At 32.1% G+C, this 21,855-nt stretch overlaps 1 protein-coding gene and 1 pseudogene across 3 annotated transcripts; one reads left to right on the forward strand and one right to left on the reverse strand.

The window, feature by feature from the left end:
• Nucleotides 1–5,981: 5,981 nt before the first annotated feature.
• LOC107958291 (syntaxin-61-like) lies at nt 5,982–10,987 on the reverse strand (annotated as a pseudogene).
• Nucleotides 10,988–13,346: 2,359 nt separating this feature from the next.
• On the forward strand, nt 13,347–19,031 carry LOC107895214 (autophagy protein 5). Of its 3 annotated transcripts, none has more exons than XM_016820481.2 (8): nt 13,347–13,614; nt 13,686–13,810; nt 13,914–13,980; nt 14,367–14,537; nt 15,140–15,227; nt 17,194–17,328; nt 18,187–18,315; nt 18,538–19,031. In XM_016820481.2, the coding sequence occupies exons 1-8, from the start codon at nt 13,516–13,518 to the stop codon at nt 18,873–18,875; spliced, it is 1,152 nt and encodes a 383-aa protein (XP_016675970.2). In that variant the 5' UTR covers nt 13,347–13,515; the 3' UTR covers nt 18,876–19,031. The 3 variants fall into 3 exon arrangements, with proteins under 3 accessions (XP_016675970.2, XP_016675977.2, XP_016675986.2); XM_016820488.2 differs by having other exon boundaries at nt 14,367–14,456; XM_016820497.2 differs by lacking the exon at nt 14,367–14,537 and having other exon boundaries at nt 13,362–13,614.
• Nucleotides 19,032–21,855: the final 2,824 nt, after the last annotated feature.

Raw genomic sequence — 21,855 nt, forward strand, 5'->3', positions numbered from 1 at the left:
TATGACATATGTAATAAAATTCACATTGATTCAATGCTAATATAATCAATGGATGAGATTGTTTGAAATACCCTTTAGTTATGATAGTAAAGTTTTGAGTTCATAAGGTTATATAATGACATGTAATTATAAGGTAATTAGTGTTATATATGTGGCCCAACTGGTAGATTGTTGGATAATATGTGCATCGCATATATATAATAAGAAAATAATAAGAAAATTACATGTTATTATTTAACATCTTAAAAGCTAGCCCAAATTAAAAGTGATCTAATTAGATTAAAGTTTGTTAGGCTTCAGTTATTGAATAAAGTATGACCAAATATGTGTAGATGCTCTATTAACTAATTTTTAATTGATGATAGATTGATTGGAAATTAAAGTTAGTGTGCACAAATTATATATTAGGGTTATGGTCCTTGGATTACACATATTTAACTTTTTTAACATCCCACATTCAAAAAAGAGAGTCACATTCTCTAAAATACTTGCGTGTTAATTTGGAAGATCGAAACCACAACATTTGAAGATTTTAAGATATCGAAAGATTCTTATATGTTTTCGCATTTTGTTCTTGATAATCTGACAAGAGAAATCTTGATTTATGGTTTTAAGTTTTATACCAAAGGTTTATGGTTCTAAAATCCTATACCTCCACAATAATCAATTCCAAAAATAGTATTCCATTGCACACCATGTAACATCCCTATACCTGACTCGACTACCAAGTCGAATATAGGAGTGTCACATTTGGGTGCCATAGTAATCCTAGCTAAATTCAATTATCTAAACCCTTTTCTAATTATATTTTAACCCTATGAACATGTTTTTAACATAATTTCAATGTACAACTTAAAACCGAGTGAAAAAATTCATTTTGAATCATTTATATGTAAAACAGGGCCGAAAGTATCGATACTAGCACTAAGGTATTGATACTTGGGCTTAGGTATGAGCTTCGAAGTTGAAAAATTCAAGAAAAATACCCTATGTATCGGTACCTTGTCCAATGTATCGATAATTATATTCCATAAGATCATCGATACTTTAAGCTTGATATCAATACCAAATTGTCATTCGATGCTTTATTTTATGCCAAGGTTAATTTACCACCTTAGTCCTTCATATTTTACCTCTTTTTAGCCCATGTTTACTTGTCAACTTTAACCATATTAATCCATATACCAAATTATCTCCAAACATCCTTTAATCCTAATTTCATGTACCAATTCATAAACATATAATTATCTCATATAATTTTAAGCAAATATCAAGTTTTACAATTAAGTCCCTTTTTCATTTTAACTTTAAAACATATCAACTTTATTATAAAAAATCATTACCCAACCACTTATTTCTTAAACATATGATGTTTTGTAATGAACCTTATGAACATGCCATTAATTCCAAATCTATAAATTTAACACACTTATCAACATTGAACAAATAAGTCCTTTAGAGGATTTACTCTAAAAATAGGTTATCCTCTCTACATGACATTATTATTAACATTTACCAATCAATTTGTCAATCAGGGTCTCCTTAATTCATTTTATATTAACTACTTACTTAGTATTTCAATAAAACATTTGCACTTCCTTTATGTATTAGCAAAAACATCCTTTGTAGCAATTTCTTAATATTATAACTCTTCAATTATTTTCCTCCTCCTCCTCCTCTCCATTCTATATCCTTAATGTTTTTTTTTCTATATACATGAATCTTTGGCTCTTAACATATCATGCCTATGTGTGACATTAATTAAGGATTCTTTAATCACACAAACAAACTCTTATTGTTGGGGATAAACCAAATTAAGCAACTAACAAATAAAATATTGAAGAAAATTGAAAAGATCGAACACAAATATTTACATGGAAAAACTCTTCAAAAGAGGATAAAAAACTATGGGTAAAGATAAATTTACTATAAGAGAAAAAACAAAGAGTACAAAGATGGAGATAAAAAAACTAAACGCTGAAACCCAAAACATAAGAATCCTCAAGACGTAAACACAAAATTCTCTAAAAGCTTATAGAAGCTAATACTTAAATATGTTATGAGTTATCTTTCTAGGGTTGTAAAAGGCCTATTTATAGGCTAACTTCGTAGGTTAAATAATATTAAAATAATCTACACTAATTAGAGTTCGATTAAAACAAATAATCAGAGTTTAACTGGGAAAAAAATTGAGAAAATTGCATGACACGTCACCACATTGTGACATGGAGTTTGTGTCTTCAGGATGAGGTGGCGTTGTGTCGTCAGACAGTCTTCTTTTCGTTATGATGTTGGTAGCTCGTTGGGACGAGGAGCTCCTCCTCATTATAGCGTCACTCTCTAGTTGTGTCTTAATTTGACCGAAATGTGAGACATACTCCACAAATCTCCACATTGACTCGTATTTCCATAATGTCTTCTTTGCCAAAGCTCGCCACAGGCCTATCTCAAATTTTGTAAGATATTAAATGATTCAAAACTGTGCTTTGAAGTTAGAAGACTTTTAGCTTTCGACTTCTGCATTATCAGACTTTTACCCAATTTTGATTTTCATGAATGCAGTGCCCTATCTTTTCAAAACATGCACCTAAAAGAGAATATCTCTTATATGAAATGATCATACATTTTTCTCTACTATAACCAAGTTGCCTCTACTTTAAATGAGTTGACTTCGACTCTTTAACGAATGAGGGATGTTTGATTTCACCGATCACCATTGATCCTTCCAAAACATAAAGGATGTCAATCTTTTTACATTTTTCATCAAAACGAGAGCTCCACGGGATACCTTAATGCCACTTGACTCGATATTAATTCTACAACCCTTTGGGTCCAAATTTCCTAAGGAAATGATATTTCTTTTTAAATAAGCTATATACCTGACGTCTGACAATGTCTTGATTGTCCCGTCACGCATCTTAATCTGAACAATACCAATACCAGTTACCTTACTGGGTGAACCATTCCCCATACACACAACTTCACATTCAATTGAACTGTATGTGGAAAACCAATCCCTGTTGGGACACATATGGAAAGAACACCCTAAATTCAAGATCCATTCGGATGTAAGGTTGAAGCTTTCACTTATTAACATCAACAAGAAATCATCACCCTTGTCATCGACCAAATTGGCACCAACTAAATCTTCCTCATTACTTTTAGTTGCCCTTTTATTTCGTAAATTGTAACAATCTATCTTGACATGACCTAGCTTCTTATAATAATGAAATCTTTTGTCTCACTTCCTTGATACTACCAAAACTGAGGCTTTCTTATCTGACTTGCTATCTGAACCAAGCTCATTGTCAAGTTTGTCTCTACTCAATAGATGTCCCTTCATTTCCTCGAACGAGAGTCTATTTTTACCATAAACTAAGGTCTCCTTGAAAGACTTGTATGAAGGGGGTAAAGCACAATAATAGCATAGCCTGATCTTTATCGTCAATATGAACATCAATATTCTTTAAATCATTCAAAAGAGTAATAAATTGAATGATATGACCTCTAAGGTACTTACCTTCGTTCGTGCAGAACGTGTACAACCATTATTCTAATACTAACCGATTAGCTAGAGACTTTGTCGCGTAAAGGGTTTCTAACCTTTTTCATTGGGTTTATGTCATTTTCTTCATTAACACCACTTATAACACATTATTTATTAGACATAATTGAATTAAGGATAAAGCCTTTTTATCTAACCTATCCCATTTTTATTTTTCCATGTCGTTAGGTTTTTCTCTGCAAGGATCCTATCAAGGTTACTCTGGATCAAAATTGCTGATATGCGAAGTTGACACAGATTGAAATTTGCGATGCCATCGAACTTCTCAATGTCGAACCTTATTGCTGCCATCTCTGAACGGGTTGAATGTGAAAATCGATCAAGCTCTGATACTAGTTTGTTAGGGATAAACTCGATTAAGCAACAAACAAGTAAAATACTGAAGAAAATTTAAAAGATCGAACACAAATATTTATATGGAAAAAAACCTCAGAAAAGGATAAAAACCACGGGTAAAGATAACTTCACTATAACGGAAAAAACGAAGAGTACAAACATAAAAATAAAAACTAAGCCCTGAAACCCGAAAATAAGAACCCTCAAAATTTAAACACAAAGTTCTCTGAAAGTTTGTAAAAGCTAATACCTAAATGTGTTACAGTTTACCTTTCTAGGGTTGTAAAAGGTCTATTTAAAAGTTAATTTTGTAGGTCAAATAATATTAAAATAATCTATACTGATCAAAGTTCGATTGAAACAAATAATAGGAGTTTAATTGGGAGAAGAAAATTGTGAAAATTGCATGATACATCACCATATCGTGACATGGAATTCGTGTCGTCGAGACGAGGTGGCATCTCATTGTTGAGATAGCAATCTTATTTTTGTCTTAATTTGACTGAAATGCGAGACATACTCCACACTTATCAAGGTTGTTCATTTGAGTGGCAATCACTAAAATGTTTATATCTCGGCCTACAAGATTCAAAACTAAGATTTGTCTTTTGTTCTTGAAACTAGGCTCAATTAAATTTTTACAATAAAAAGTTCAAAATTTTTACTTAAGCCAATTATTACAACTTATTCTTCAAATGTTCCCCTATTTTGCTGTTAGGCAACTCTTACCCTTCTTCACTAAAAATCTATTATCTTTCAAAAAAGTATCATATTAAGTTACTGTTTATTTCCTTTGAAAATAGGCTCATTAAGCTTTCATCCATATAAATTTCATTTCCTAAACATTCTTTTACAATTTATAGTGATTTTTCAAAATTAGAACAAGGGAACTCAAAATCATTCTGACATTTTCTCACAAAAATTCATATATATCATGATCTAATACTCCTTTACTTACACCATTTCTTTTATGATAAACTAGACTCAACAAACCTGTAATCTGGTATCTACAATTTTTGGTGAACTTTCAAATTTAAGCAACTGTTACTGTCCAAATCTATTTTAGTAAATACATTTGTTTTTCTCATGGAAACTTGATGCTTTGTATAAATTTACTTACTTCATCTAGTATTTTATTTAAATTCATATAGTATGCACTCTAATCATAACACATTAACTCAGTTCTTTGAAACACAATTAAATATAACATGAAAACTTACCTCTTTTACTAAGGATTTCTTCCATTTATGCTTCTTTTCCTTTCATTCTTTAATTCATGACCATCCTTCTCTTACTTTAAAAATTTTCTCCAGTTCCTTCTACTAATTCCTTGGTCTAAATTTATGTACATACTCTCTAGGATTTCTTCTTTATTTTTCTTCTTTGGTGCTTAGGGAAATTTCTAAAAAAATTGAAAGCAATGGTAGAATTTCACGACAAAGGACTAAGTTGCATAAAAAGCAAAATTTCCCCTTTTATATACTAGTGATGGATGGTGGGTTGATGAAGCTTAAAGAATTTTCTTCATGTTTCCATAAAAATAATTCTTAATTAATTAATATTAAAATATTATAAAAAATCTATTAGTCATGATTTCTATCCAATGATCCTAGGCTTTGTTTGTTTTCCAGTAAAATGTTTTCCGGAAAATAATTTCTGGAAAATGACTTACTTTTCTGGAAATGGTTTACTTTTCTGGTGTTTGGATGAATCTGTGTAAAATATTATCTGTTGTTTAGCAGATTACCTAAAAATATTTTTCGGAAAAGCTATTTTTACATATATTAATAAATTTATATTTTAAATTGTTTTTACATATATTACAATGATTTATTTATAAAAAAATAAATCAAATTAAATATATAATAATACTCAATTATTTAAATTGTTTTTACATATATTACAATTAGAAGTCTACATATACATATATCCTTCTCTTACATAATCCTAAATCAAGTTCAACAATTTCACATGCACAGAAGAAAAATGCTATCTTCATTCAGCATGTTCATATCATCGTTTATTCAACACTTTGATATCATACCAACCAACTCCTCTACGTTCCGCAGCTCTGATGGTTATATCCAAATATCAGACTTGTGTATAACAATCAGAAGACTAAGTGAGGAAGACTAGAATGAATAGAATAATGAACAAAACTAGCAAAAATAATATCATCATAATCTGGCCCTTAGCGCTTGCCTTCTTCAAAACCATAGCCACTTTTTTCTGCAATGGACAATGTAACACCCCTTACCCGTATCCATTGCCAGAATAGGGTACGAGGCATTATCGGAGTTTACTAAACATTTTCAGATAATTCTGAGTCATTTGTTATTCATATTTTGAAATTCCTCTCTTTATGGGCCCTCGAAGCGCCAAACATACATTAGAAACCAACTGGAATTAAATCGGGATCATAGAATTTTTTTTCGCAAAATCTTAAATTATATTTTCATCTAAGTACTTACCATTTCAATGCTCATTATAATTAAACATGTTACCATTCAATCAATAGCTTGGCACTTGTCTAAGCGTCAAACAACATCATTGTTAGTATACTTGCACATATTTCATATAAATTCAACATTGATATACTTATTTTCTCGACATGTCACACTTGAGTTTAATAATTATCTTTACTTACATAATTTCCTTATATCAACATATCAGAGATAATCATATATGCACATGAAACATATCATGCTCTTACCGTTTCTTCATAAGTATATATCAATTATTTCATTATATCAATGTTTCATGCTCCATCATTTCCATATATGTTGTATATTTATTCCGGTAATAGTTTATATCAAACTTAACATGAATTATATTCCATGTACTTATACATATTTCGTTTATCTATCTTCATAATTATTTCATACAACTATTTTGTACATATATTTCCATATGACCAGTTCTTGTAAACATTTCACACAACCATTTCATATAACCATTCGTCATCTGATACATATTACCTGAATATCAATTGTTCAATAGATGCCATAGCGTCTCCCATCCACAATCTTATTTATCTTTGACATGATGCCATAGTGTCTTTCAACTATGATCTTACTCATTTTCTGTCATGTTGCCATGATATCTTTCAACCATGGTCTTGTTCATTTCATGTCACGTTGCTATGGTATCTTTCAACCATGGCCTTGTTCATTTCATGTCACGCTGCCATGGTATCTTTCAACTATGGTCTTATTCATTTCATGTTACGTTGCCATGGTATCTTTCAACCATGGTCTTATTCATTTCCCGTCATGTTGCCATGGTATCTTTCAACCATGGTCTTATTCATTTCCCGTCATGTTGCCATGGTATCTTTCAACTATGGTCTTACACATTTCATATCATGTTGCCATGGTATCTTTCAACCATGGTCCTACACATTTCATTTTAGAAAGCACACTCTTGCGAACCTTATCCTTACAGCGGGATTACCAATCCAGGCTAAATCCCCTGTAATATAAACTCATAGGGTATTGTCGGGATTACCAGTCCAGGCTAAATCCCTTGTAACTACAATTACTCTAATGAGCTTGGATCTGAATTACCAGTCCAGGCTAAATTTAGACCCTAATTCGGATTACCCGTCTGGGCTAAATCCATTTTACACATATTCTTTGGGAGGGCTATATCAGGATAAAATCAACCGTCTGGGCTAGATCCTTTTTACAGTCAATTCCTTTTCAGAGATCCATCGAATTTTCCTTTCATTCAACCAGGATTTCTTCCCCTTTTTATCAAATATATCAATGTTTCATCAATTTTCATACAATGAACATTCAAATTATATTCACATCAATAACAAACATTTCAAGCATTTAAGAATATAATTCAAGTTACATGACTTACCTGGCGAAATTGCAGAAATATCAAGATTTAGGGGCATTTTGGTAATTTACCATTTTCTCAATTTTCACCCGATCTTAAATTGAAATTTTCATTCAATTTATTAATTTAGATAATAAAACAATTCATTCCCTTCAATTTGGTCATTTTTGGCATTTTTACTAAATTACCCCCTAAAGTTTTACTTTTATTCAATTTAGTCCTTAAGCCTAAAACATGCAAATTAGCCATGCTAGCTGAATATTCATATATATTTTCCTCCTCCTCCTCTCCATTCCACATCCTTAATATATATAACACACTTGTAAGTAACATTATCTATAATTTTTATTATTTACTTTTATGAATATTCAAGCTGTCCATCTGTGTCATAGTCACTAAATTATTTATATCTGGAGCTATAGAACTCCAAATTAAGATCCGCTAATTTTACTTGATACTAGACTCATATATCTTCTTACCATAAAATTTTTAGAATTTTTGGTTTAGCCAATAAGTACAGTTTATTCTTTAAAGTTACCCATGTTCTGCTGTCTGACAGTTCTGACCCTTCTTCATTAAAAATTAAGTATCTCATTGTACAGGATTCGGATGATGTTCTCGTTTGTTTATATTGAAAATAGACTCATTTAGGATTTAAAATTGTAACTTTAAGAGCCTAATTATTTTTCTCCAATTTTTTTGATGATTTTCCAAAGTCAGACTAATGCTGCTGTCCAAAACTGTTTTAGTGAAAAAGGTAGTTTACCAAGTTTATAACACTTTTATTCCCTTTCTCTACAATATTTCTCATCAGTTTCTCCTATTTCCCTTTACTAACTCATCAAGAATATAGGACCATATGTAAGGAAACTCTACATTAACATTAATCCCATGATTTTTCAATAATATCAAACTTAAAAATATATTGAAATCATGATGTTCTTACCTTGTTCTATTTATTTCAATCTTCATCTTGATTTTCTTTCTCCTTTAGTTTCCATTTCTTGAATCCAACTTGATATTCTAACTTCCCATAGTCTCCTTAACATTTTTCTCTCTTGGTAGCTATGGAAATTCTTTTGATTTTTGGGTGAAAATATTGAATTTTTGGTGGAAGGACCAAATTGTAAAGAAAAGAATTTTTTTTTCCTTTCTTCTCTTCTAACGTTTGCATGCATGGAAAGATGGATGAGAATTCCTCATCTTTCTTTCTTTATATACTAATAAAATAATAATAAAATATCTTATTAAAATATTAATTAAATAATATTTATCTAATTAAATAATTATAAAATATCAAAATATCTCCAGCATCATTATTACTTTCTAGATTTCTCTCTCTTCCAATTGACCATTTTGCCCTTTATTATCTTTTAAAATTCCATCATTGAGTCATCATTTAATTTGGTAAAATTACAATTTAGTCCCTCATAGTTCTTCATCTATTCAATTTGTTCCTAATTCATCCATTTTTCTTAGTTTCTAGATCATTCCACCCTTAAAATATTTACACTATTGGTCCTTCAACTTTTTCATATTTACACTTTAACCCCTTAAATTTTGAGTATTTACTCTTGTGCAACAAAACTTTTCTCACTTTTACAATTTAGTCATTTCTTGAATTAATATATCATAATATACTTCCTAATATTGACATAACTCAAAATTTCCCTTTTTGTCACTTTATTTTCTTATTTTACTATATCATAGATAATATTTTACTATAAAAATTTTCGGCGTATTACAGACAAAAACATGAATTTTCAAAACAAAGTAATCATTCAAGACAAGCTATTATGTAATTAATGGGCAGAAAACTCAGCTCAAGTTAAAATGTAAGCACAAAAGGCCAAACAATTCACTCTCAGATTGCAGGATTGTTTTGCATCTACGAAACTGCCATTAAAGGGAATTACCTGAACAAAATCCAGTCGATTTGTTGTACTGTCCATTTCAGTACCCAAGTCATCTATTATTTTCTCCTGAAACACCAAAGTATTAGCATATGAAATCGTAGATATTGATCCTACATTGAAATTGAACAGAACATATTAAATAATTCATGCATGATTAAGTAAAGATTAAAAAGAGAAAGTACCATAAAGATTATACCGTTACACACTCATCTGTGCAAGAAGTTCTTCATGTATTGTAAGGCCAACACCTCCAATTCTCTCAACACTTGCACTAAGTTCATCCAACTTCTCATCCTGCTGCCTAGAACCACCAATTAATAAGCAACCAAAAACTATTAAAATTGGATGACGGAGTATGTTAGTGAAACAAACTCAAGGCAGTGTAGTCAAGGACACTCTACTTTATAAGAAGCATTTGTCTATCTGATTTTGATGCGATAAAGTCATCATTATCTTCTGCACTATACTGATATGATCTGTTCGATTGATGCGAAATTGGCAGTTTCATTAATTCACGGTGCATTGCACTTGCGAAATTACCATTTTCTTTTCGGGCTACTACAGATTTCTTCACATCTCCTACCTAATTCAACAAAACAATCCTTAAAAAGGGTCCATGACATTAAGACTAAGAATCACAATAAGTTACAATTATATTAACAGGACAATGCCAGCAATGCCCCAATCAACAAATAAACATTATTAATATATCTCCAATCCTTAATTAAAAAAATGTAGCAACTATAAAGACGATATACCTGAGTACGAGCAGTGATGGTCCATCTTCTCTGGCTTTCAAGGTCTCTATTATCAATGCCATACCAAGAAGGATCTCTTGCTGCCACATCTATTGTTTTGTTCAACTCATCTACCTTCCTATCAAGAAATGTATCTTTTTCAGCAGTAGCAAATTGGATTAAAATTGTTCAATTAACCCAACAAAGATGAAGTAAGACACAGCATCACAACATAGTCTTTTCCCCTATCTCAAGGATCCAGTTCAATTAAGGAGGAATTCTTAATTTGAGTACCTGTCATTCGATGCTCTCACAATTAGCAAGTAGCTCTTTCATGAGATGTACTTGTTCTCTAGTGTTGGGGAGAATTCTTTCCCATTGATGAAAACTTGATTGCAACTTATCAATCTATACCAACAAAAAAGAAACACCCAAAACGTTATCTAACTGAAAATCCGAAACAAAGAAGATCAAGCAATCTCTCTCTCTTTCTCTCTAACAGGGTTCAAAAAATAAATAAAGGCCGAACTTACAGATTATTGAATCTCTTATTTGACGATGTAAAGTGGATCTTGAGCTTTAGACATCTTGGAAGTAACTATATATCACGTAAACATGCAAGGAACAATTCTTTAGCAATAATTCAGATTAAACAAAAAGAAGTATAAAGTTGTAACATGGTTTCTCACATCTGCCGCCAATCTGAGGAAAACCAAGTGGTGAAGATCAGTGATTTTCCACAGTTCGGAAGGATCGGGAAAAAGAGAGGAGCCTTCAGTTCTCTGAAATGATGTGAAATCCCAAAAATAGAGTACAATGGATTGATAATCATAGACATGTCGTGTTTTATTTTAAGCTTGAGGGCTGGTAGTAGCATTAGCGTCCTAAGAGCCCTTTGGTTGCATTGAAAAAAGATGAGCTTTTTCTCGGTGGTTCAGAAGATGCCACATCTGCCTCAAGACCCACAGCTTATTCAATAGCTTACGCCCCTGCGATTTGTTGCTTCCAAGGTTTTCAATTGGTCTTATTTCTACCCAGGTTTCAAGCCATTGTCTCAGTCGGTGGCCTAAGATAAGCCAACTTTGAAAATGGCTTCAACATTGAAAATGGTTTCGATTCTCCTTGACCAAATTGATTTGCAACCCAAGGGGAAGGGAAATGGGAAGGGGAAGGAGAAAGGGGAGAAGAAGAGTCAATTTTTGGAAAATGTCTTACCGATTTCAAGATGGTAAGACATTTTCCTTAAAAAAAGCCCTCTTTTTCCCGTGTTTTGTAAAACATTTTACCCTGGAAAATCATTTTCAAGCAACCAAACATCAGAAAAGCCTGAAAAGCTTTTACGGAAAAGCTTTTACCGGTTACCAAACGGACCCTTAATTTCTTCTTACTTTTCAATTTAATCTAATGGCCCAAATTTGTCCATAACTAAAGATATTTTCCCATAATTATCTTATTTAAGAAATGACTATTTTACCCTTGTACTTTCTCTACAATTCCATCATTTTTATGACATCTTCTTGGTAAAATTTACAATTTAATCCTTCTCATTTCTTCATTTGTTCAATTTGGTCTTTTCAGACCCTTTCGCCTTTAAGATATTTGCACTATTAGCTCTTCAAAATTTTCATATTTATACTTTAGCCTCTCACATTTTAAATATTTACACTTGAATCACCAAACTTTTTATATTTTTATGATTTAGTCCCTAACTCAAATTAATATTTCACAACATACTTCTTTTTTCTTTTTTCTTTAACATCCCTTATTCTTTTCTTTCTTTGTTGGGTGGAAAAATGGAAGGATGAGAAAAGGGAGTGGAAAAATGGAAAAAAAATATAAATTTTGTGTGTGCTTGATTGGGAAGCAAAGCGAAAGGAAAAAAAATAGAGATATCATTTTCCGAATGGTTGCAATTGATGTTCGATCTCCAAGAGTAGGAAGAGATCTTCGAAAAATGGATTTTTTTTTATGATCCTATAAAAAATCAAACCTATTTAAATGTATTCGCCATTCTCTATTTCCTTAAAAAAAGAGCTTAACTCAGAGGAATTGTTCATCCCTTCCAAATTGGATAGATGAAAGGAGAGAAAATGAGAAAGATGTATATGTTTGCTTAAAATGATATATTTTTTAAATGCTTTATTTTTCAACTCTACCAAATAATGGATAATAAGCAAATTTTTTTATCTATCCATTTTTCCATCTTTCTTACTAATTGTACTTATGAATTTTTCTTTTATACTTTTATATTTTTCATCATTTTAATGTTGAAAACAAAACTTTACAAAGAATCCAACTATGAAAAGAGGTGTGATATGGATTCAAAAGAATAACTAAAAAAAATACACCTCCCCTAGTACAGAAAAAAATACATAGTCAATCTCTATATTTTGTGAAAGATTTAATTTATTTACTTAAAATGTTAAAAATATTTATTATTATTTTTTCCAATTTAAAAAGTTGACTCATACCTGATACCATTAATAAATTTTGATAGATATATAATGATGGCTTAATTGTAATTTGTTTTCGAGTTATTAATGATAACTTTTTATGAAAAATAAATTGAGTAGAGTTGATTTTTATATAATGTTTAAAATTAATTATAATTATTTTTCAATCTATGAATAGGAGGACAATACGCTTCAATGCACTCAAACTCATATTTTTTTTACATTAACAATAATTTTTATGCCAATCGAACTAAAATTCAATTGACTTAAATATAATAAATTTAATTTTAAAAGGTTTTATGTATAAAGATTAAAGGTAACCAAAAGTGACAATATATTTTATTTTAAATTATTTTAATAAATACAAATTTCTATATTATAAAATAAAACAGTGATAGTATAATTTGTATTATTATTTAATAATAAAAATATTATTTTATCCAAACATAATTATAAAACTATTTTACTCCTAATATAATAGTATTATTTAGTTGCAATAGAAAAACCAAAGGTTATCATGTTTTTCACTCATCATATCATATTGTGGTTTCTTTCTTTCTCTGCCAAAACAGAGCCAATCTCCTCTCAACCCTTCCTTAACGCTGCCGCCGGCGTCGGTGGCGTCGCCGCTGCCATCCTCAAATCCGGATTCAACAGCGGCAATGGAAGCACCAAAGTATGTATGGGAAGGCGCAATTCCTCTTCAAATCCATCTCCACGAATCCCAAGTCACCACTCTTCCTCCTCCTCCTCCTGCTCTGGTCAACTCTTATCTTTCTCCTTTCTCTTTCTTTTTTTCTACATTTGCTTCGCTAATTCTAAACCATTTCAGATCTTAGCTCCACGGATCGGGTATCTGCCGCTGTTAGCGCCTTTGATTAAGCCCTATTTTAGCAGCACACTTCCTCCAGGTGTTGATACCATTTGGTTTGATTACAATGGCCTCCCTCTCAGATGGTCCTTCTTTCTCAAAGCTTACTTGCTTTTGAATTTTTCTTTTTATTGTTTAATTATTCAGATATATTTGAAACCTGAAATCCAAAAACTGTTCTTGTTGCAGGTACATACCGACTGGAGTTCTTTTTGATCTTCTGTGCCCTGAGCCTGAAAGGCCTTGGAAGATCACTGTAAGTTCCGTTTAACTATTGTTATTACTATCATTATTAAAATTAGCGACTGCTTTTCTATTCTAGGTTGCCTGTGAACATTTTGTCCTACTAGATCAATGCCGAATCATAGTTTCTGTACCTGCTAAAATACAAGGATTATTGAACTACCCGCGTTTTTTGAACTTTGTTACATGATTTAAATCTACCCTAAAACTATCAATGCTAAGTAAGCGGGGTTTTTTTTTTTTGGGGGGGGGATTGAAGAGACGGAACCATTTTTATCTGTGGGTAATTTTTAGGAACAGAATGCTTTGCAGGATAGAGGTTCTTATGTGTAATTTATTTCTTTCATTCATCCCATTAACTAGGTATCAGGTTGAAGGTTTTAATCTGCCTGCTTACAGGTCCATTTTAGAGGATATCCCGGAAATGTATTGATACCTTGTGAAGGTGAAGATTCTGTGAAGTGGAGCTTTATAAACTCATTGAAAGAGGTTGATGTCCTAGAAATTGATGGCACTGATGTCCTAGAAATTGATAGCACTGCTTTCATGGGAAATTCACTTCTACTAATGGTCAAAATGTTAACAGTTATTCAATATATTATACTGGTGCATGTGCACAATTTTTGTTTTCAGTCATTGCTTTATATAGTTGAAAAATGAAAAGAAAGAAAATTAAAATTATATTATTTTTTCATTATATCCTTTGTAAGCTGAGGTAAGAAAAATAAAATCTAAAAGATGGATTATTTTTTCTATAAGCTTCCTACCAAACAAAGCCTTGATGTTGTGAATGTTTTGCTAGCTACCTACCCGATAGGATTATAGAAAAAGTCATTTTGGCATATTTTGAGATTTCGGAGTTTGACACTTTTTGTTATTTTTTAAGGTGCCTTTTTTTGTTATTTTAAAATACTTATTTGATTTTTTAATGTTAAAAACTACAGAACAAAGTAATTCAAAATCCCTTAAAAGCTGGATGTTGATGTCTCTCACTATGCTTTCTTACATTTTCTTTTAATTTGGAACATCATCATGTATTTGTATAGCTACATGGTTGTTTTTGTTTAATCCTCTCAGATTTGTCTCTATTCGAAACAATTTTTCATTTGAATTTGATAATTAAAAGATGTTTCATCACTGTTATCTGTAACAGTGTCCTGTTATTCCAACAGGCAGCGTATATAATGAATGGAAATTGCAAGAATGTTATGAACATGTCTCAGTCTGATCAGCTGGAGCTTTGGCATTCTGTCATGAATGGTATGTATGTTCATTGATAAGGACTCAAGACTAGCTTTTGTTTGTTTTGGTCTTTTATTATTTTTAATAGAAAATTTCAGTTATTTTAGTTGTAATATAAGGCATTCCAGGGTTAAGGTGGCGTTAGTTATAAATATATACTTACAGAAGGGATTTGTTTCTAAAGCGATCTTGAACCATTTTTGAGCCTTGATTTGGTGTGTCCTATATTAGTCTATGAGCTAGCATGGGTTCACTTAGTTTTATCATGAATTAATATTTTCTTTTAGGATGCAAAAGAGTAGTTTGATACTTTAGTTTAAGTAGCTTCATTGGGGCATGTTGAGGAATGCACTCAACTAAATTCTCTGGAGCTGGGTGACTTTGATTACTTTTAAGTAGCATGTGCTGGCCTGTTGAGTCATGCTTCATCTACTTACGTTGGTCATTGCTCAATTATGATTAATGTAAGTGAAGTCCTGGGAGAATTGGATCTTAAATGATCATACTTCTAGTATTTTTCACAAATTATGGCTTTCAACACTCGAATGCATGTGTTCTTCTGTCAGCTTATGCCTTTTTTATTTGAATTGGCCTATTTCATTTTTCTTATAGCCCACAAATGCACCTACCCTTCCTATTTTATTCTTACGCATCGTGTCAATTTTGTCAAAGGTGTGTTTTAATGGTTAATATAAACTTATGCGTTGTTGAAGGCATATATATTATACATTTTAAATATGGACAAATCTAATTTTCATTTTGTTTTTCCCGGTCATGGAGCTGGAAAACTTTGTCTTTTTGCTGCCCCCTGGTTTATTTCTTTTCTTTTGTTCGTCTGTTTTGTTGCTTGAATGAAGACACCTTATTGTCTTGATTTTCTTGAATGTCTACTTGGTTCCCTTCTTTATCCGGATCTGTTTTTTCTTTTGCATTGCTTCAGTCTTTGTTGATGTGGGAGAAAGAAATGAATGAATGTTTAGAGTACATTCAATTGTGTAAATAATGATTTGTTGAATCAATAAATAATCAAGGATTTGAGGTTTATGTTTCCCACATAAACTATTCATTTCTTATGGGTTTCTGTAAAACAAAGTTTTAAATAAGATTTAGGATCATTTTCTGCATGCAGGGAGCTAGAGAAAGGGATTTCAAAAGAAAAATGTCTGGGGAGCTGATACTATAATTCGTAGGTCTTTTATGATTCAAGTATTATGAATTTATGATAGCTTAAACCAGAACAGTATCAAATATGGAATTAAAGTGTCCAGATTGAGAGCAGCATTCGAGAATAAGAAAAGCTCATCCTGGTGGTCAGTCATCTGGTTTCTAAGGGAATACAATGGAAATTTTCTTAAAAATTATTGCCTAGGGCTGAACTGACTCATTAATAGGAGTTCTTGATGTAGCTTATTGTGCCTAATAGGCATGACTAGACAAATCTTATATTTGCTTGACATTCTGGAAAACATATTTGCAATTTCTTTCAGCCTTATTTTGCTGCTTACTGAGATTTCTCAACTCTTCTTGATTTGGATTGTTTTTCACTCATCTCTAGAGAAGTGAGTTTTTACTTAATGTCAAGTGAAAATGGTATCTAGAGTTGGAAAATCGTTCCAACTTATCTATAGAAATTAAATTTTTTTTTATACCATCACCATTCATATTCTTTAATGTGTGTCTGGCAAGCATTCTATTTGTTCAAATAAATAGAAATGGCATTGTTTTGGGTATCTGGAAAAAGAAATTTGGATACTGAATTTGTAATGGAGGGAGTTAGATGTTTGATTAGTATTTGATATAAGATATGCCGTATTTTCCTCTGCCCTGCAAAATCTGGTAGAACCGATCATTCAGCAAGAATACAAATGTACATATCTAGCTTTTTCACTTGTCGGTTCTTTCTTCCTCCCTCTCCACTTCAACTACTTTTGAACAATGTCTTTATGATCGAAGAAGCTTCAATTTTAAAATTGGGTTATGACAGGTAATTTGGAAGCCTACCAACGGGTCTCATCTAAGCTTAAACTTGCAACGGTTGATGATGAGTATGCAAGTTTGTGCCTGCAAAAATCTCAACAATCCGTCATAGAAACAGATTTGCCTGAACAAGCAAAAACAGGTTTGCATATTTCTTATTATGCTTGAAGATCCATGAATTGCATAAATTCAAGTTATGCGGTCCTCATATGTTTCATAACAATGTGGAATATTTTAATGCCTTGGGTTGTGTAATTCTAGAAAATCTGAGAATTACCAGAGTAATCTTAACACTTTAGGTAGTAGGAAAAGAGAAAATAAACGATATAAACTCTAACCTGAAGAATCTTATATCGAACCAATGACATCTAATTTAAAATCAGTTTTTATCAGTCCTTCAGCAAGTAGAGAACCCAGAATATTTCTGACAGTTCCATTATCTGCATAATTTATTTGCCTATTTCCTGTGTCTATTCCACCTCTTATTGAATGTGGCCTGTTCTTGACGTATAATGATCTTAAATTTTTGAATGGATCTACATTGACAGTCTGCTATCCTTACTATTAAGAAGTCATAATTAGCAAAGTAGAAATCTCCTGCCAAAACTATTAGAAAGGAGGTATGAATCAGATTTGATCATCTGTTAAGTTTGAATACAACTTATCATTCAGTTGTTGAACCGCACTGGGAGCTATTAAAATATTTTGAAGCAACTTGTTTTTATATAGTCCATCTGAAATAGATAATTGCTGTCAATACCAATTATGTTTCATGATAATGCATATTGTGTACCTAGTTAAGCATGCATTAATGAATATAAGCATGTGCATCTTAACCAGTTGATATACATGGCTGCAATTTCTTTCTATATGCTTAAAGAAAAACAATTCAGGTTGCATTTACATTTGGTTGGGATATTACTTCTAATATTTTAATATAAATCTTTTGTCATCCTTAAATTTATTTATTTTTATTTAATTGTTTCTGAACTCGTGTTAGGAAGAGTTCCAGTTAGATTATATGTTCTAAGCGTAAGCAAGGATTTTGATGATTTGGACGAGATTCCTCGAGTCGATAGTTGGGAGAAAATCTCTTACATAAACCGACCTGTTGAGATCCGCAAAGAAGGTAAGCAATGCTTCTTATGTAAGCGACAAACCTGTAACTGGCAGCTGTGCATGTGGAGAAATGAATTGGATGCTAACAGTCATCTCCTTTATTTCCAATGTAGTATACTTTGTAGATCAAAACTGGACACTCTTAATTTGTTTCTTTTTTTATTGCATCCCATTTTGAATTTTACAATTTTTATCTGCCTTTTTTGCTACATGCATTCCTCTTTCTTTGCAGATAAATGCTTCACTTTACACGATGCTTTGAAAATCCTTCTGCCGGAATTGTTTTTAGATGAATCCTTAATGAATGTAAAATTAGGCGGAGTAGATCTTGAGGATGCAGTTAGAAATTCGAATGAAGATGTGACCAGTGATAAGGTAGTGGAAGACCAGGGACAAAATGTATGTAAACAACCAGAGGCTTGCCGCATTTCCAGTAGTGCCAAAATCAAGCTTATCCGAATTCAGGGTATCGAACCAAAGTTAGAGATACCCTTCTCTTGGGTAGCAAACAATTTATTAAACCCGGACTATTTTCTTCACGTCTGTGTTTGTGTCAAAGTTGCACAATAAAATCCCACATGAAGGGGATGGATATGTGTGGATATGTTTCTCCTGTTGTGACAAGGAGGTTAGGGTCTCTTCTTTTTATTCATTTTACACTGTGAATATGTTGATTGCATCAATGTCTTAGCAAAAAATGAAAAGAAAAAGCCACTGTGATACTTAGAGGTAACACTGAACTGAGCTAGGATAGGCTTGGCATGGGTTTATTCAGCCCAGTTTGATCACTTAGTTATTTTTTTTTATAAATATGAGCACTTTGATATTTTAAAATAAAGAAAAAAAAAGAAAATAGATGATTTGTTCAGAAAATATGTTTTTATTAGGATGCTTTTAAGAGAAATTGAGTTCACTGGGTGTCAAAATTAACCCCCTATTTTAAATTGAAATAAATTCTCTATAACTCGCTCTATGATCATCTTAGCATTCTCCTGGCTGTAACTGCAGAAGCAATGGGTGCGAGTTCTTACAGTACTTCACAGTTTGATTAAGCAGAGAGCCTTCTTTATTAACGACACTCCGAGCTTGCTTAGCAAGCAAGGCTTGATGGAAAGTTATACATTTTTAGACACCCAGGCCATGCTTATTATTTGGCAACTGGTAAAGTGTACTCTCCTTTCCACCAGAAATTCCTATTGCCTTGTCAATAGAGTTGCACACATTTCTCGGAGTGTTGAAACCGGAAAGCTAGAAAGTAGGGAGATTTGAGAGAGTGGAGTTTATTAAGGTCAACTCCCCCCAGGTTCCAGTTCTGAAGTTTTCCCCGAATTTTATCAAGAACAGGCTGGAGAATTTTCCTTTGAGCTGACAAAAATTCCAAGTTAAACCCCGAGTACTTCCCTACCTTCTTCCCTCCCTTGAAATTTGCCTGAACATGTGCATGAAATTTGGAGGGCAACAAGGGCTAACAGTGAGCTCTGATTTTCTAAGTGTATACACTGGCCTGCGTACTTGCAGTATGAGTTGATGATTTCTTTCATGACCCTACACTTTTCAAGGTTTTCTCTAAAGAAAAAGCAGTTGTCCTCCGCAAAAAAGAGGTGTGACCCCATGTACTTCCTTTGCTAAGCTTGATACCATGAATTTGACTTAAGTCCAGCCTTTTTCAAGGCCATAGAGAGCACATTGTGACAAAATAAAAAGATACGACAGATGGGATCTCCTTGTCGTAACCCACTAGAAAGAGTGAAAACCTCGGTATTAGTATTTACAGTCACTTGGAAACTAACAGTAAATAAGCATGTAATTATTCTCTCCACCCAAAAGGAAGGAGCCTATACAAAGGAAAAGGAGAACGCATGACTCTTTGATCATTTTAATAATATCAGCACCCACGAATCCTCAATTTTGTTGGAAAAATAAGATCGCTGAATGATGGGAAGGCTTAGACAGTGGTGCATTCTATCAAATCCCAACAGTGAAGACCAACCTCGTTAACCTGTTTATTTGGGTTGGTTAATCAATTTCATATTGTTTACAAGAGTCAAATTTACAGAGTATATGGACTAATTAATTTTGGGGTAAACTACATTCAAGGTCACTAAATTATTAGTAGTTTACATTTTGATCACTCAACTTCAAAAAGTTATAAAATGGTCATTGAATTATTCAAAAGTTTTCATTTAAGTTACTGGACTATTAAAATAGCCACTAGATGGCCTTTTTCATCCGCACTACTTGCACCAATCGAAAGTTCTCATTCATTCTCTTCTACAATTAAGTTTTTTTTTCATGTAACACCTTTGAATATCAAGAATCTGCAAATCAAATCCGAATAGCTTTATCCTTTGATCTTTAATACTAACTGTCATATTGACTTGGATATAATGTATGTTCTTCTACTCATGGATAGGTACTGATCAACTATATCAATCATCTAATTGTCGCTTACAGCTTGCTAGCTAGAATTTTTTTATTTAAATGTAACAGTCTAATGACTTAAATAAAAACTTTGAATGGTTCAATGATCATTTCGTAACTTTTTAAAGTTAAGTAATCAAAATATAAACTTACTAATAATTTAGTGATTTTAGGTGTAATTTAGACTTAAATTTTTAATGTTAATTTTAAAAAATTAAATTTCATTTCTGTATTGAATTTGTGATTATTCTTAATTAATTTTCTTTCAACTTTAAGCCTCACAATATATGGATTCATCTAAATTTATTTTGATATAAGTCTAAATATATTCTAATTTTAATCCGATTGAACTTTGTAATGATTGATTATTGATTTTTTTTACAAAAAGAAAGAAACAAGGAAACTAAACTCGAATTACCCCTCTCCACACGCATCATTATGGAGTAAGGGTTTAAAGCTCGTCGGCGGCGTCTCAAAACGAACCAAACCTCTCTTAATGTTTTGAGCTAAATTCGCCAAGTGGTCCACACAATTATTTCCTTCATGATGAATGTGTCCAACCTCAGCCACCCATCATTCATTTATCAAGTTAAGGCAATTTTTAATCAAAGTACTTAGAGGTTGATTATTCTCAAAAGGTAGTCGAAGGAATTGTACCACCAGTAGCACATCTAACTCCACCATGAGCCGACGAATCCCCAAGGATTTTATGAGACAAAGATCGGCTCGAACCCCCCATAACTTTTCTTTTAGGTTGTCTTTTATCCCGATATTCACCATAAATCCTTCAATCCAATGAGCCCCTCTAATTTGGATAAGACCCCCAATTGAAGCTAAGCATCAAAGAGATTTTATAGCCCCATCTATGTTGAGTATGTAACTTTTTTGAGGCGGTTTTGTCCATTTAATCCAACATGGTCCTCAAACTAACCTTCGCATAACAACACTCGTGGCAACAAAAATGTCTGCAACAAACTTCTGAGCATATTACAACACTCGCAAACTTGTTGGATTTTTCCTTGGAAGACAAATTTATTTCTAGTTTTCCAAAGTCCCCATATGATGGGAATAAATAAAACAATGCAACCAAACATTAAATGGAACAGAGAAAAAATTGAGCTACCAAGTA

Source organism: Gossypium hirsutum, chromosome A11 (assembly GCF_007990345.1).
Source record: "Gossypium hirsutum isolate 1008001.06 chromosome A11, Gossypium_hirsutum_v2.1, whole genome shotgun sequence".
NCBI classification, from domain to species: domain Eukaryota; kingdom Viridiplantae; phylum Streptophyta; class Magnoliopsida; order Malvales; family Malvaceae; genus Gossypium; species Gossypium hirsutum.

Bases quoted from the DNA above. Each gene is read 5' to 3' on its own strand.
- LOC107895214 (XM_016820481.2), top strand. From the start codon at position 13,516: ATGGAAGCACCAAAGTATGTATGGGAAGGCGCAATTCCTCTTCAAATC. The intron at 13,615-13,685 runs GTCAACTCTTAT...AAACCATTTCAG, and splicing joins CTCCTCCTCCTCCTGCTCTG to ATCTTAGCTCCACGGATCGG. The intron at 18,316-18,537 runs GTAAGCAATGCT...CTTTCTTTGCAG, and splicing joins TGTTGAGATCCGCAAAGAAG to ATAAATGCTTCACTTTACAC.